The sequence below is a fragment of the Scyliorhinus torazame genome, unplaced genomic scaffold, assembly GCF_047496885.1.
Source record: "Scyliorhinus torazame isolate Kashiwa2021f unplaced genomic scaffold, sScyTor2.1 scaffold_700, whole genome shotgun sequence".
Taxonomy (NCBI): Eukaryota; Metazoa; Chordata; class Chondrichthyes; order Carcharhiniformes; family Scyliorhinidae; genus Scyliorhinus; species Scyliorhinus torazame.
Genome location: NW_027308427.1, coordinates 92,922 through 110,222, shown reverse-complemented (window position 1 = coordinate 110,222; position 17,301 = coordinate 92,922). Strand labels below are relative to the sequence as shown.

The window sequence follows — 17,301 nt, the reverse complement described above, 5'->3', positions numbered from 1 at the left end:
CTCCCCCCTCTCTCCCTCCCCCCCTCTCTCCCCCTCCCCCCTCCCCCTCTCTCCCCCCTCCCCTCTCTCCCCCCTCCCCCCTCTCCCCCCTCCCCCTCCCTCCCCCTCTCTCCCCCCTCTCTCCCCCCTCCCTCCCCCCTCCCTCCCCCTCCCTCCCCCTCTCTCCCCCTCCCTCCCCCTCCCTCCCCTTACTCCCCCCTCTCTCCCCCCTCTCTCCCCCCTCTCCCCTCCCTCCCCCCTCTCTCCCCCCTCTCTCCCCGCTCTCCCCCCCCTCTCCCCTCCCTCCCCCCTCTCTCCAACTCTCCCCCTCCCTCCCCCCTCTCTCCCCCCTCTCTCCCCCCTCTCTCCCCCCCTCTCCCCTCCCTCCCCCCTCTCTCCCCGCTCTCCCCCCCTCTCCCCTCCCTCCCCCCTCTCTCCAACTCTCCCCTCCCTCCCCCCCTCTCTCCCCCCTCCCTCCCCCCCCTCTCTCCCCCCTCCCTCCCCCCCTCTCTCCCCCCTCCCTCCCCCCCTCTCTCCCCCCTCCCTCCCCCCCTCTCTCCCCCCTCCCTCCCCCCCTCCCTCCCCCCCTCTCCCCCCTCTCCCCCCCCTCTCCTCCCCCCCTCTCTCCCCCCTCCCTCCCCCCCTCTCTCCCCCCTCCCTCCCCCCCTCTCTCCCCCCTCCCTCCCCCCTCTCTCCCCCCTCCCTCCCCCCCTCTCTCCCCCCTCCCTCCCCCCCTCCCTCCCCCCCCCTCTCTCCCCCCCTCTCTCCCCCCCTCCCTCCCCCCCTCTCTCCCCCCTCCCTCCCCCCCTCTCTCCCCCCCTCCCCTCCCCCCCTCTCTCCCCCCTCCCTCCCCCCCTCTCTCCCCCCTCCCTCCCCCCCTCTCTCCCCCCTCCCTCCCCCCCTCTCTCCCCCCTCCCTCCCCCCTCCCTCCCCCTCTCTCCCTCCCCCCTCCCTCCCCCCTCTCTCCCCCCTCCCTCCCCCCCTCTCTCCCCCCCTCCCTCCCCCCCCTCTCTCCCCCCCTCCCTCCCCCCCTCTCTCCCCCCTCCCTCCCCCCCCTCTTCTCCCCCCCTCCCCTCCCCCCCTCTCTCCCCCCCTCCCTCCCCCCCTCTCTCCCCCCTCTCTCCCCCCTCCCTCCCCCTCTCTCGCCCTCCCTCCCCCTCCCTCTCCCCCTCCCTCCCCCCCTCCCCCTCCCTCCCCCCCTCCCCCTCCCTCCCCCTCTCTCTCCCTCTCCCCCTCCCTCTCCCCCTCCCTCCCCCTCCCTCCCCCTCCCTCCCCCTCTCTCTCCCCCTCCCTCCCCCTCCCCCTCCCTCCATCTCCCCTCTCTCCCCTTACTCCCCCTCCTTCTCCCTCCATTCTCCCTCTCTCCCCCTCTGTCCCCTTACTCCCCCCTCTGCCCCCTCCCTCCCCCCTCCCTCCCCCCTCCCTCCCCCTCCCTCCCCCCTCCCTCCCCCTCCCTCCCCCTCCCTCCCCCCTCTCCCCCCCCTCCCTCCCCTCCCTCCCCCCCTCTCTCCCCCTCCCTCCCCCCTCCCTCCCCCTCTCTCCCCCTCCCTCCCCCCTCTCTCCCCCTCCCTCCCCCCTCTCTCCCCCTCCCTCCCCCCTCTCTCCCCCTCCCTCCCCCCTCCCTCCCCCCTCCCTCCCCCCTCTCTCCCCCCTCTCTCCCCCCTCTCTCCCCCCTCTCTCCCCCCTCTCTCCCCCCTCTCTCCCCCCTCCCTCCCCCCTCCCTCCCCCCTCTCTCCCCCCTCCCTCCCCCCTCCCTCCCCTTACTCCCCCCCTCCCTCCCCTTACTCCCCCCTCTCTCCCCCTCCCTCCCCCTCCCTCCCTCCCGCCCCCCTCCCTCCCGCCCCCCCCTCCCTCCCTCCCGCCCCCCCTCCCTCCCTCCCGCCCCCCCTCCCTCCCTCCCGCCCCCCTCCCTCCCGCCCCCCTCCCTCCCTCCCGCCCCCCTCCCTCCCTCCCGCCCCCCTCCCTCCCTCCCGCCCCCCTCCCTCCCTCCCTCCCGCCCCCCTCCCTCCCTCCCGCCCCCCTCCCTCCCTCCCTCCCCGCCCCCCTCCCTCCCTCCCTCCCGCCTCCCTCCCTCCCTCCCCCTCCCTCCCTCCCCCCTCCTCCCTCCCCCCTCCCTCCCTCCCTCCCCCCTCCCTCCCTCCCTCCCTCCCCCCTCCCTCCCTCCCTCCCTCCCCCCTCCCTCCCTCCCTCCCCCCTCCCTCCCTCCCTCCCCCCTCCCTCCCTCCCCCCTCCCTCCCTCCCTCCCTCCCCCTCCCTCCCCCTCCCTCCCCCCTCCCCCCTCCCTCCCCCTCCCTCCCCCCTCCCCCTCCCTCCCCCTCCCTCCCCCCTCCCCCTCCCTCCCCCTCCCTCCCCCCCTCCCCCCTCCCTCCCCCTCCCTCCCCCCTCCCCCTCCCTCCCCCTCCCTCCCCCCTCCCCCTCCCTCCCTCCCCCTCCCTCCCCCCTCCCCTCCCTCCCCCTCCCCTCCCTCCCCCCTCCCCTCCCTCCCCCTCCCCTCCCTCCCCCTCCCCTCCCTCCCCCTCCCCTACCTCCCCTCCCTCCCCCTCCCTCCCTCCCCCTCCCCCCCTTTCCCCCCCTCTCTCTCCCCCTCCCTCCCCCCTCCCTCCCCCCTCCCTCCCCCCTCCCTCCCCCCTCCCTCCCCCTCTCTCTCCCCCTCCCACCCCCTCTCCCCCTCCCTCCCCCTCTCTCTCCCCCTCCCTCCCCCCTCCCTCCCCCCCTCCCTCCCCCCTCCCTCCCCCCTCCCTCCCCTTACTCCCCCCCTCCCTCCCCCCTCCCTCCCCTTACTCCCCCCTCCCTCCCCTTACTCCCCCCTCCCTCCCCTTTACTCCCCCCTCCCTCCCCTTACTCCCCCCTCCCTCTCCTTACTCCCCTCCCTCCTCCCCCTCCCTCCCCTCCCCCTCCCTCCCTCCCCCCCCTCCCTCCCTCCCGCCCCCCCCTCCCCTCCCTCCCTCCCCCCCTCCCTCCCTCCCGCCCCCCTCCCTCCCTCCCTCCCCCCTCCCTCTCCCCCCCCTCCCTCTCCCCCCCCTCCCTCTCCCTCCCCCCCTCCCCCTCCCTCTCCCTCCCCCTCCATCCCCCTCTCTCTCCCCCTCCCTCCCCCTCTCTCTCCCCCTCTCTCTCCCCCTCCCTCCCCCTCTCTCTCCCCCTCCCTCCCCCTCTCTCTCCCCCTCCCTCCCCCTCTCTCTCCCCCTCCCTCCCCTCTCTCCCCCCCTCCCTCCCCCTCTCTCTCCCCCTCCCTCCCCCTCCCTCTCCCCCTCCCTCCCCCTCCCTCCCCCTCTCTCTCCCCCTCCCTCCCCCTTCCTCCCCCTCTCTCTCCCCCTCCCTCCCCCCTCTCTCTCCCCCTCCCTCCCCCCTCTCTCTCCCCCTCCCTCCCCCCCTCCCCCTCCCTCCCCCCCCCTCCCTCCCCCCCCCTCCCTCCCCCCCTCCCCCTCCCTCCCCCCCTCCCTCCCCCCCTCCCCCTCCCTCCCCCCCTCCCCCCCCCTCCCCCTCCCTCCCCCCCTCCCCCTCCCTCCCCCCTCCCCCCCTCCCCCTCCCCCTCCCTCCCCCTCCCCCTCCCTCTCCCCCTCCCTCTCCCCCTCCCCCTCCCTCCCCATCCCCCTTCCTCCCCCTCCCCCTCCCTCCCCCTCCCCCTCCCTCCATCTCCCCTCTCTCCCCTTACTCCCCCTCCCCCCCCCCTCCATTCTCCCTCCATTCTCCCTCTCTCCCCCTCTGTCCCCTTACTCCCCCCTCTGCCCCCTCCCTCCCCCTCCCTCCCCCCTCTCCCCCCCTCCCTCCCCCCTCTCCCCCCCTCCCTCCCCCCTCTCCCCCCCTCCCTCCCCCCTCTCCCCCCCCTCCCTCCCCCCTCTCCCCCCCTCCCTCCCCCCTCTCCCCCCCTCCCTCCCCCCTCTCCCCCCTCTCTCCCCTTACTCCCCCCTCTCTCCCCCTCCCCCTCCCTCCCCCCTCTCCCTCTCTCTCTCCCCCTCCCTCCCTCTCCCTCCCCCCCTCCCCCCTCCCCCCCCCTCCCCCCCCTCCCCTCCCCTCCCCCCCTCCCCTCCCCTCCCCCCCCTCCCCTCCCCTCCCCCCCTCCCCTCCCCTCCCCCCCTCCCCTCCCCCCCCTCCCCTCCCCCTCTCCACTTTCTCCCCTCTCCCCTCCCCCCCTCTCTTCCCCCCCCCTCTCTTCCCCCCCCCCCCTCCTCCCCCCCCCCTCTCTTCCCCCCCCCCCTCCTCCCCCACCTCTCTCCTCCCCCCCCTCTCTCTCTAGTTGTGTCTATGTGTGAGAGATCGCAATTACATTCTCTGTCTCTGGACCCGCTGAATCGGTCCGCTCGTCGTCAGTCACTAATGAATTGTTTTATTTCTGTACAGCGACCGACAGAGCCGGCGCCCCTGCTGAGAGAGACCCGCAAGATTGTCCACCATGCCCTCCTGAGAGAGGCCCCCCTACAACAGCTGCTGCACCCGACATCGGTACGGTATCCTGTCTGCCCCTACACCACCCGCTGTACCCGACATCGGTACGGTATCCTCTCTGTCTGCCCCTACACCACCCGCTGTACCCGACATCGGTGCGGTATCCTGTCTGCCCCTACACCACCCGCTGTACCCGACATCGGTACGGTATCCTCTCTGTCTGCCCCTACACCACCCGCTGTACCCGACATCGGTGCGGTATCCTGTCAGCCCCTACACCACCCGCTGTACCCGACATCGGTGCGGGATCCTGTCTGTCTGCCCATACACCACCCGCTGTACCCGACATCGGTGCGGTATCCTGTCTGTCTGCCCCTACACCACCCGCTGTACCCGACATCGGTACGGTATCCTGTCTGCCCCTACACCACCCGCTGTACCCGATATCGGTACGGTATCCTCTCTGTCTGCCCCTACACCACCCGCTGTACCCGACATCGGGACGGTATCCTCTCTGTCTGCCCCTACACCACCCACTGTACCCGACATCGGTACGGTATCCTGTCTGTCTGCCCCTACACCACCCGCTGTACCCGATATCGGTACGGTATCCTCTCTGTCTGCCCCTACACCACCCGCTGTACCCGACATCGGTACGGTATCCTCTCTGTCTGCCGTACACCACCCGCTGTACCCGGCATCGGTACGGTATCCTGTCTGTCTGCCCCTACACCACCCGCTGTACCCGATATCGGTACGGTATCCTCTCTGTCCTGCCGTACACCACCCGCTGTACCCGACATCGGTACGGTATCCTGTCTGCCCCTACACCACCCGCTGTACCCTACATCGGTACGGTATCCTGTCTGTCTGCCCCTACACCACCCGCTGTACCCGACATCGGTACGGTAATCCTCTCTGTCTGCCGTACACCACCCGCTGTACCCGACATCGGTACGGTATCTTCTCTGTCTGCCCCTACACCACCCGCTGTACCCGACATCGGTACGGTATCCTCTCTGTCTGCCCCTACACCACCCGCTGGACCCGACATCGGTACGGTATCCTGTCTGTCTGCCCCTACACCACCCGCTGTACCCGACATCGGTACGGTATCCTCTCTGTCTGCCGTACACCACCCGCTGTACCCGACATCGGTACGGTATCCTCTCTGTCTGCCCCCACACCACCCGCTGTACCCGACATCGGTACGGTATCTTCTCTGTCTGCCCCTACAGCACCCGCTGTGCCCAGCATCAGTACGGTATCCTGTCTGTCTGCCCCTACATCACCCGCTGTACCCGACATCGGTACGGTATCCTGTCTGTCTGCCCCTACACCACCCGCTGTACCCGATATCGGTACGGTATCCTCTCTGTCTGCCCCTATACCACCCACTGTGCCCGATATCGGTACGGTATCCTCTCTGACTGCCCCTATACCACCCACTGTGCCCGATATCGGTACGGTATCCTCTCTGACTGCCCCTACACCACCCGCTGTACCCGACATCGGTACGGTATCCTGTCTGTCTGCCCCTACACCACCCGCTGTACCCGATATCGGTACGGTATCCTCTCTGTCTGCCCCTACACCACCCGCTGTACCCGATATCGGTACGGTATCTTCTCTGTCTGCCCCTACACCACCCGCTGTACCCGACATCGGTACGGTATCCTCTCGGTCTGCCCCTACACCACCCGCTGTACCCGATATCGGTGCGGTATCCTCTCTGTCTGCCCCTACACCACCCACTGTACCCGACATCGGTACGGTATCCTCTCTGTCTGCCCCTACACCACCCGCTGTACCCGACATCGGTACGGTATTCTCTGACTGCCCCTACACCACCCGCTGTACCCGACATCGGTACGGTATCCTCTCTGACTTGCCCCTACACCACCCGCTGTACCCGACATCGGTGCGGTATCCTGTCTGTTTGCCCCTACACCACCCGCTGTACCCGACATCGGTACGGTATCCTCTCTGTCTGCCCCTACACCACCCGCTGTACCCAACATCGGTACGGTATCCTCTCTGTCTGCCCCCACACCACCCGCTGTACCCGACATCGGTACGGTATCCTCTCTGTCTGCCCCTACACCACCCGCTGTACCCGACATCGGTACGGTATCCTCTCTGTCTGCCCCTACACCACCCGCTGTACCCGATATCGGTACGGTATCCTCTCTGTCTGCCGTACACCACCCGCTGTACCCGACATCGGTACGGTATCCTCTCTGTCTGCCCCCACACCACCCGCTGTACCCGACATCGGTACGGTATCTTCTCTGTCTGCCCCTACAGCACCCGCTGTGCCCAGCATCAGTACGGTAATCCTGTCTGTCTGCCCCTACATCACCCGCTGTACCCGACATCGGTACGGTATCCTGTCTGTCTGCCCCTACACCACCCGCTGTACCCGATATCGGTACGGTATCCTCTCTGTCTGCCCCTATACCACCCACTGTGCCCGATATCGGTACGGTATCCTCTCTGACTGCCCCTATACCACCCACTGTGCCCGATATCGGTACGGTATCCTCTCTGACTGCCCCTACACCACCCGCTGTACCCGACATCGGTACGGTATCCTGTCTGTCTGCCCCTACACCACCCGCTGTACCCGATATCGGTACGGTATCCTCTCTGTCTGCCCCTACACCACCCGCTGTACCCGATATCGGTACGGTATCTTCTCTGTCTGCCCCTACACCACCCGCTGTACCCGACATCGGTACGGTAATCCTCTCGGTCTGCCCCTACACCACCCGCTGTACCCGATATCGGTGCGGTATCCTCTCTGTCTGCCCCTACACCACCCACTGTACCCGACATCGGTACGGTATCCTCTCTGTCTGCCCCTACACCACCCGCTGTACCCGACATCGGTACGGTATTCTCTCTGACTGCCCCCTACACCACCCGCTGTACCCGACATCGGTACGGTATCCTCTCTGACTGCCCCTACACCACCCGCTGTACCCGACATCGGTGCGGTAATCCTGTCTGTTTGCCCCTACACCACCCGCTGTACCCGACATCGGTACGGTAATCCTCTCTGTCTGCCCCTACACCACCCGCTGTACCCAACATCGGTACGGTATCCTCTCTGTCTGCCCCCACACCACCCGCTGTACCCGACATCGGTACGGTATCCTCTCTGTCTGCCCCTACACCACCCGCTGTACCCGACATCGGTACGGTATCCTCTCTGTCTGCCCCTACACCACCCGCTGTACCCGATATCGGTACGGTATCCTCTCTGTCTGCCGTACACCACCCGCTGGACCCGACATCGGTACGGTATCCTCTCTGTCTGCCCCCACACCACCCGCTGTACCCGACATCGGTACGGTATCCTCTCTGTCTGCCCCTACACCACCCGCTGTACCCGACATCGGTACGGTATCCTCTCTGTCTGCCCCCACACCACCCGCTGTACCCGACATCGGTACGGTATCCTCTCTGACTGCCCCTACACCACCCGCTGTACCCGATATCGGTGCGGTATCCTCTCTGTCTGCCCCTATACCACCCACTGTGCCCCATATCGGTACGGTATCCTGTCTGTCTGCCCCCACACCACCCGCTGTACCCGACATCGGTACGGTATCCTCTCTGTCTGCGCCTACACCACCCACTGTACCCGATATCGGTACGGTATCCTCTCTGTCTGCCCCTACACCACCCGCTGTACCCGACATCGGTACGGTATCCTCTCTGTCTGCCCCTACACCACCCGCTGTACCCGATATCAGTACGGTATCCTCTCTGTCTGCCCCTACACCACCCGCTGTACCCGACATCGGGACGGTATCCTCTCTGTCTGCCCCTACACCACCCGCTGTACCCGATATCGGTACGGTATCCTCTCGGTCTGCCCCTACACCACCCGCTGTACCCGATATCGGTACGGTATCCTCTCTGTCTGCCCCTACACCACCCGCTGTACCCGATATCGGTACGGTATCCTCTCTGTCTGCCCCTACACCACCCGCTGTACCCGACATCGGTACGGTATCCTCTCGGTCTGCCACTACACCACCCGCTGTACCCGATATCAGTACGGTATCCTCTCTGTCTGCCCCTACACCACTCGCTGTACCCGACATCGGGACGGTATCCTCTCTGTCTGCCCCTTCACCACCCACTGTACCCGATATCGGTGCGGTATCCTCTCTGTCTGCCCCTACACCACCCGCTGTACCCGACATCGGTACGGTATCCTCTCTGACTGCCCCTACACCACCCGCTGTACCCGACATCGGTGCGGTATCCTGTCTGTCTGCCCCTACACCACCCGCTGTACCCGACATCGGTGCGGTATCCTGTCTGTCTGCCCCTACACCACCCGCTGTACCCGACATCGGTACGGTATCCTCTCTGTCTGCCCATACACCACCCGCTGGACCCGACATCGGTACGGTATCCTCTCTGTCTGCCCCTACACCACCCGCTGTACCCGATATCGGTACGGTATCCTCTCTGTCTGCCCCTACACCACCCGCTGTACCCGACATCGGTACGGTATCCTCTCTGTCTGCCCCTACACCACCCGCTGTACCCGATATCGGTACGGTATCCTCTCTGTCTGCCCCTACACCACCTGCTGTACCCGATATCGGTATGGTATCCTGTCTGTCTGCCCCTACACCACCCGCTGTACCTGACATCGGTACGGTATCCTCTCTGTCTGCCCCTACACCACCCGCTGTACCCGACATCGGTACGGTATCCTCTCTGTCTGCCCCTACACCACCCACTGTACCCGATATCGGTACGGTATCCTCTCTGTCTGCCCCTACACCACCCACTGTACCCGACATCGGTACGGTATCCTCTCTGTCTGCCCCTACACCACCCGCTGTACCCGACATCGGTACGGTATCCTCTCTGTCTGCCCATACACCACCCGCTGGACCCGACATCGGTACGGTATCCTCTCTGTCTGCCCCTACACCACCCGCTGTACCCGATATCGGTACGGTATCCTCTCTGTCTGCCCCTACACCACCCGCTGTACCCGACATCGGTACGGTATCCTCTCTGTCTGCCCCTACACCACCCGCTGTACCCGATATCGGTACGGTATCCTCTCTGTCTGCCCCTACACCACCTGCTGTACCCGATATCGGTATGGTATCCTGTCTGTCTGCCCCTACACCACCCGCTGTACCTGACATCGGTACGGTATCCTCTCTGTCTGCCCCTACACCACCCGCTGTACCCGACATCGGTACGGTATCCTCTCTGTCTGCCCCTACACCACCCACTGTACCCGATATCGGTACGGTATCCTCTCTGTCTGCCCCTACACCACCCACTGTACCCGACATCGGTACGGTATCCTCTCTGTCTGCCCCTACACCACCCGCTGTACCCGACATCGGTACGGTATCCTCTCTGTCTGCCCCTACACCACCCGCTGTACCCGACATTGGTACGGTATCCTCTCTGTCTGCCCCTACACCACCCACTGTACCCGATATCGGTACGGTATCCTCTCTGTCTGCCCCTACACCACCCACTGTACCCGACATCGGTACGGTATCCTGTCTGTCTGCCCCTACACCACCCGCTGTACCCGATATCGGTACGGTATCCTCTCTGTCTGCCCCTACACCACCCGCTGTACCCGATATCGGTACGGTATCCTCTCTGTCTGCCCCTACACCACCCGCTGTACCCGACATCGGTACGGTATCCTCTCTGACTGCCCCTACACCACCCGCTGTACCCGACATCGGTGCGGTATCCTGTCTGTTTGCCCCTACACCACCCGCTGTACCCGACATCGGTACGGTATCCTCTCTGTCTGCCCCTACACCACCCGCTGTACCCAACATCGGTACGGTATCCTCTCTGTCTGCCCCCACACCACCCGCTGTACCCGACATCGGTACGGTATCCTCTCTGTCTGCCCCTACACCACCCGCTGTACCCGACATCGGTACGGTATCCTCTCTGTCTGCCCCTACACCACCCGCTGTACCCGATATCGGTACGGTATCCTCTCTGTCTGCCGTACACCACCCGCTGTACCCGACATCGGTACGGTATCCTCTCTGTCTGCCCCCACACCACCCGCTGTACCCGACATCGGTACGGTATCTTCTCTGTCTGCCCCTACAGCACCCGCTGTGCCCAGCATCAGTACGGTATCCTGTCTGTCTGCCCCTACATCACCCGCTGTACCCGACATCGGTACGGTATCCTGTCTGTCTGCCCCTACACCACCCGCTGTACCCGATATCGGTACGGTATCCTCTCTGTCTGCCCCTATACCACCCACTGTGCCCGATATCGGTACGGTATCCTCTCTGACTGCCCCTATACCACCCACTGTGCCCGATATCGGTACGGTATCCTCTCTGACTGCCCCTACACCACCCGCTGTACCCGACATCGGTACGGTATCCTGTCTGTCTGCCCCTACACCACCCGCTGTACCCGATATCGGTACGGTATCCTCTCTGTCTGCCCCTACACCACCCGCTGTACCCGATATCGGTACGGTATCTTCTCTGTCTGCCCCTACACCACCCGCTGTACCCGACATCGGTACGGTATCCTCTCGGTCTGCCCCTACACCACCCGCTGTACCCGATATCGGTGCGGTATCCTCTCTGTCTGCCCCTACACCACCCACTGTACCCGACATCGGTACGGTATCCTCTCTGTCTGCCCCTACACCACCCGCTGTACCCGACATCGGTACGGTATTCTCTCTGACTGCCCCTACACCACCCGCTGTACCCGACATCGGTACGGTATCCTCTCTGACTGCCCCTACACCACCCGCTGTACCCGACATCGGTGCGGTATCCTGTCTGTTTGCCCCTACACCACCCGCTGTACCCGACATCGGTACGGTATCCTCTCTGTCTGCCCCTACACCACCCGCTGTACCCAACATCGGTACGGTATCCTCTCTGTCTGCCCCCACACCACCCGCTGTACCCGACATCGGTACGGTATCCTCTCTGTCTGCCCCTACACCACCCGCTGTACCCGACATCGGTACGGTATCCTCTCTGTCTGCCCCTACACCACCCGCTGTACCCGATATCGGTACGGTATCCTCTCTGTCTGCCGTACACCACCCGCTGGACCCGACATCGGTACGGTATCCTCTCTGTCTGCCCCCACACCACCCGCTGTACCCGACATCGGTACGGTATCCTCTCTGTCTGCCCCTACACCACCCGCTGTACCCGACATCGGTACGGTATCCTCTCTGTCTGCCCCCACACCACCCGCTGTACCCGACATCGGTACGGTATCCTCTCTGACTGCCCCTACACCACCCGCTGTACCCGATATCGGTGCGGTATCCTCTCTGTCTGCCCCTATACCACCCACTGTGCCCCATATCGGTACGGTATCCTGTCTGTCTGCCCCCACACCACCCGCTGTACCCGACATCGGTACGGTATCCTCTCTGTCTGCGCCTACACCACCCACTGTACCCGATATCGGTACGGTATCCTCTCTGTCTGCCCCTACACCACCCGCTGTACCCGACATCGGTACGGTATCCTCTCTGTCTGCCCCTACACCACCCGCTGTACCCGATATCAGTACGGTATCCTCTCTGTCTGCCCCTACACCACCCGCTGTACCCGACATCGGGACGGTATCCTCTCTGTCTGCCCCTACACCACCCGCTGTACCCGATATCGGTACGGTATCCTCTCGGTCTGCCCCTACACCACCCGCTGTACCCGATATCGGTACGGTATCCTCTCTGTCTGCCCCTACACCACCCGCTGTACCCGATATCGGTACGGTATCCTCTCTGTCTGCCCCTACACCACCCGCTGTACCCGACATCGGTACGGTATCCTCTCGGTCTGCCCCTACACCACCCGCTGTACCCGATATCAGTACGGTATCCTCTCTGTCTGCCCCTACACCACTCGCTGTACCCGACATCGGGACGGTATCCTCTCTGTCTGCCCCTTCACCACCCGCTGTACCCGATATCGGTGCGGTATCCTCTCTGTCTGCCCCTACACCACCCGCTGTACCCGACATCGGTACGGTATCCTCTCTGACTGCCCCTACACCACCCGCTGTACCCGACATCGGTGCGGTATCCTGTCTGTCTGCCCCTACACCACCCGCTGTACCCGACATCGGTGCGGTATCCTGTCTGTCTGCCCCTACACCACCCGCTGTACCCGACATCGGTACGGTATCCTCTCTGTCTGCCCATACACCACCCGCTGGACCCGACATCGGTACGGTATCCTCTCTGTCTGCCCCTACACCACCCGCTGTACCCGATATCGGTACGGTATCCTCTCTGTCTGCCCCTACACCACCCGCTGTACCCGACATCGGTACGGTATCCTCTCTGTCTGCCCCTACACCACCCGCTGTACCCGATATCGGTACGGTATCCTCTCTGTCTGCCCCTACACCACCTGCTGTACCCGATATCGGTATGGTATCCTGTCTGTCTGCCCCTACACCACCCGCTGTACCTGACATCGGTACGGTATCCTCTCTGTCTGCCCCTACACCACCCGCTGTACCCGACATCGGTACGGTATCCTCTCTGTCTGCCCCTACACCACCCACTGTACCCGATATCGGTACGGTATCCTCTCTGTCTGCCCCTACACCACCCACTGTACCCGACATCGGTACGGTATCCTCTCTGTCTGCCCCTACACCACCCGCTGTACCCGACATCGGTACGGTATCCTCTCTGTCTGCCCCTACACCACCCGCTGTACCCGACATTGGTACGGTATCCTCTCTGTCTGCCCCTACACCACCCACTGTACCCGATATCGGTACGGTATCCTCTCTGTCTGCCCCTACACCACCCACTGTACCCGACATCGGTACGGTATCCTGTCTGTCTGCCCCTACACCACCCGCTGTACCCGATATCGGTACGGTATCCTCTCTGTCTGCCCCTACACCACCCGCTGTACCCGATATCGGTACGGTATCCTGTCTGCCAGGGGGCGAGGTCCGGTCTCAGCCCAGTAACCCACCATTCGGCCACTCTGATCCCGTGTGCTGTCCGTGCTCCACACGAGGCCCCCCCCCCCCCCCCCTCATATCCCTCGGGATGACTGTGTGGAGTCTGCACGTTCTGCCCGTGTGCGCGTGGGTTTCCTCCGGGCGCTCCGGTTTCCTCCCACAGTCCAAAGATGTGCGGGTTAGGTGGATTGGCCGTGATAAATTGCCCTTTAGTGTCCAAAGGTTCGGTGGGGTTACGGGGACAAGTTGGAGGCGTGGGCCTAAATAGGGTGCTTTTTAAAAGGACGGTGCAGGCTCAATGGGCCGAATGGCCTGCTTCTTCAGTGTCGGGATTCTGCTGGTTCTGCCTGCTCTGCGGATGTTTCTCCTGAAGTCCCTCTTGGATTTGTCATCTCCATTGACAGGCCTCCTCAGTTATCCCACTTTCCAGAGACACGCTGTCTGGTGCTGTTCCTGTGCTGTTCCCCGTCCGTGAGCGAAAACGCTCGCTGACCCCCAGCGTCAATATCAGGATTTCTGGGAGAGTATTTTTGAACCGTCGGCCTTGCGATACCGGGTGGCGCCTCTGCCCCCCCCCCCCCCCCCCACACACAGCCTGTTGGCGTTGCAGTGTGGCGGGTCCAAGGATCTACGCCACGCCCACCACTGCTCAATTCACCAGGATCGACAGATGAGAAAGAGGGCCCCCCCACCAAAGCCTGTCCACCATCAACAAGGACACGAGTCAGGAGTGCGATGGGAGACTCTCCACTCGCCTGGATGAGCGCGGCCCCCAACAACACTCGAGAAGCTCGACACCATCCAGGACAAAGCAGCCCCGCTCGATCGACACGCTAACCACCGACATTCACTCCCCCCCCCCCCCCCCCCCCCCAACGCACAGCGGCAGCCGTGTGCACCGTCTACAAGACGCACCGCGGCCACTCGCCTTCGACAGCACCTTCCAAACCCCCTACCGTCTAGAAGGACGAGGGGGGGGCAGCAGACACACGGGGAACACCCGGAACACCCCCCCCCCCCCCCACCTGCAAGTTCCCCCCTCCGAGCCGCTCGCCATCCCGACTCGGGAATATATCGGCCGTTCCTTCACTGTCGCCGGGGTCAGAATCCTCCCTCCCTAACAGCACGGAAGGTGTACCTACACCGCACGGGACTGCAGCGGGTTCAAGATGGCGGCTCACCCACCACCTTAAGAGGCAATTAGGGATGGGGGCCAAATGAAGATCCCCCCCCCCCCCCTTCTCCCTCGCCCTGCTGGAGAGGGGCCCTCTGGGAGCATTGGCCTCTGTTATGAGCTCAAAGGTCTCTCAAGCCTTCAGACACAATGTCGAGAGAATTACCCGCTGAGGCACAGTGTTGGGTAAAGCACATTCAATGGCCGCTTGGCCTCATTGTACCACTTTACACAAAATGGCTACCGTTCTGGCACAAAATGGCCGATGTGAGGGCTCAAAATGGCCACCATATTGAAACAAAATGGCTGCCGTGTTTGTCCCTCAATCAGTCAGTGCTCTCCCCACTCTGATTCGCTGTCAAGCTCCTATCGGGACATGGTGATGAAGTGTGTTGTGGTGCCGTCTGATAGTTTCTTGGCCTGTTACAGGCCCGGGACTGATGACCGCAGGACAGCGCCTGGTCACAGCAACACACCGGCGACAAATTGGCAACCGCTGACAGGAGGCATCACCGAGATGCCAAGGGTCGTGGAAGAGAGTTCGACCAGCGACACGCAGCCAACAACATCGCACCCTGCCTGGGAGGCAACGCGTGCAGGTAACGATGCACGGTCCGTCGAGTACCAATATTCTGTTAATCCCTGTAACCTCCTCCAGTCCCCACAACCCTCCCTCTCTCTGTAACCTCCTCCAGCCCCTACACCCCCTCCCTATCTCTGTAACCTCCTCCAGTCCCTACACCCCCTCCCTATCTCTGCAACCTCCTCCAGCCCCTACACCCCTCCCTATCTCTGTAACCTCCTCCAGCCCCTACACCCCTCCCTATCTCTGTAACCTCCTCCATTCCCTACACCCCCTCCCTATCTCTGTAACCTCCCCCAGTCCCTACACCCCCCTCCCTATCTCTGTAACCTCCTCCAGCCCCCACACCCCCTCCCTATCTCTGTAACCTCCTCCAACCCCTACACCCCCTCCCTATCTCTGTAACCTCCCCCAGTCTCTACACCCCCCTCCCTATCTCTGTAACCTCCTCCAGTCCCCACAACCCTCCCTATCTCTGTAACCTCCTCCAGCCCCTACACCCCCTCCCTATCTCTGTAACCTCCCCCAGTCCCTACACCCCCTCCCTATCTCTGTAACCTCCTCCAGCTCCTACACCCCCTCCCTATCTCTGTAACCTCCTCCAGCCCCTACACCCCCTCCCTATCTCTGTAACCTCCTCAAGCCCCGACACCCCTTCCCTATCTCTATAACCTCCTCCAGTCCCTACACCCCCTCCCTATCTCTGTAACCTCCTCCAGCCCCTACACCCCCTCCCTATCTCTGTAACCTCCTCCAGCCCCTACACCCCCTCCCTATCTCTGTAACCACCTCCAGCCCCTACACCCCCTCCCTATCTCTGTAACCACCTCCAGCCCCTACACCCCCTCCCTGTCTCTGTAACCTCCTCCAGCCCGTACACCCCCTCCCTATCTCTGTAACCACCTCCAGCCCCTACACCCCCTCCCTGTCTCTGTAACCTCCTCCAGCCCCTACACCCCCTCCCGATCTCTGTAACCTCCTCCAGTCCCCACAACCCTCCCTCTCTCTGTAACCTCCTCCAGTCCCTACACCCCCTCCCTATCTCTGTAACCTCCTCCAGCCCCGACACCCCTTCCCCATCTCTATAACCTCCTCCAGTCCCTACACTCCCTCCCTATCTCTGTAACCTGCTCCAGCCCCTACACCCCCTCCCTCTCTCTGTAACCTCCCCCAGTCCCTACACCCCCTCCCTATCTCTGTAACCTCCTCCAGACCCTACACCCCCTCCCTATCTCTGTAACCTCCTCCAGCCCCTACACCCCCTCCCTATCTCTGTAACCTCCTCCAGCCCCTACACCCCCTCCCTATCTCTGTAACCACCTCCAGCCCCTACACCCCCTCCCTGTCTCTGTAACCTCCTCCAGCCCATACACCCCCTCCCTATCTCTGTAACCACCTCCAGCCCCTACACCCCCTCCCTGTCTCTGTAACCTCCTCCAGCCCCTACACCCCCTCCCTATCTCTGTAACCTCCTCCAGCCCCTACACCCCCTCCCTATCTCTGTAACCTCCTCCAGCCCGTACACCCCCTCCCTATCTCTGTAACCTCCTCTAGCCCCCACACCCCCCTCCCTATCTCTGTAACCCCCTCCAGCCCCTACTCCCCCTCCCTATCTCTGTAACCTCCTCCAGCCCCGACACCCCCTCCCTATCTTTGTAACCTCCTCCAGCCCCTACACCCCCCTCCCTATCTCTGTAAGCTCCTCCAGCCCCTACACCCCCTCCCTATCTCTGTAACCTCCTCCAGCCCCTACACCCCCTCCCTATCTCTGTAACCTCCTCCAGCCCCTACACCCCCTCCCTATCTTTGTAACCTCCTCCAGTCCCTACACCCCCTCCCTATCTCTGTAACCTCCTCCAGCCCCTACACCCCCTCCCTATCTCTGTAACCTCCTCCAGCCCCTACACCCCCTCCCTATCTTTGTAACCTCCTCCAGCCCCTGCACCCCCCTCCCTATCTCTGTAAGCTCCTCCAGCCCCTACACCCCCTCCCTATCTTTGTAACCTCCTCCAGCCCCTACACCCCCCTCCCTATCTCTGTAACCTCCTCCAGCCCCTACACCCCCTCCCTATCTCTGTAACCTCCTCCAGCCCCCACACCCCCTCCCTATCTCTGTAACCTCCTCCAGCCCCTACACCCCCTCCCTATCTCTGTAACCTCCTCCAGCCCCTACACCCCC

General features: G+C 64.1%; 1 protein-coding gene across 1 annotated transcript in view; it reads left to right on the top strand.

Moving 5' to 3' along the window:
• Positions 1 to 4,289: 4,289 nt before the first annotated feature.
• The window catches only part of scnm1 (sodium channel modifier 1), a 37,715-nt gene continuing 24,703 nt past the window's right edge, over positions 4,290 to 17,301 (top strand). Inside the window, exons 1-2 of the mRNA XM_072494599.1 lie at positions 4,290 to 4,419; positions 14,969 to 15,138. Of these exons, the coding sequence (XP_072350700.1) occupies positions 15,057 to 15,138 (82 nt within the window). The 5' untranslated portion in view covers positions 4,290 to 4,419; positions 14,969 to 15,056. The remainder of the gene's footprint in view (positions 4,420 to 14,968; positions 15,139 to 17,301) is intronic.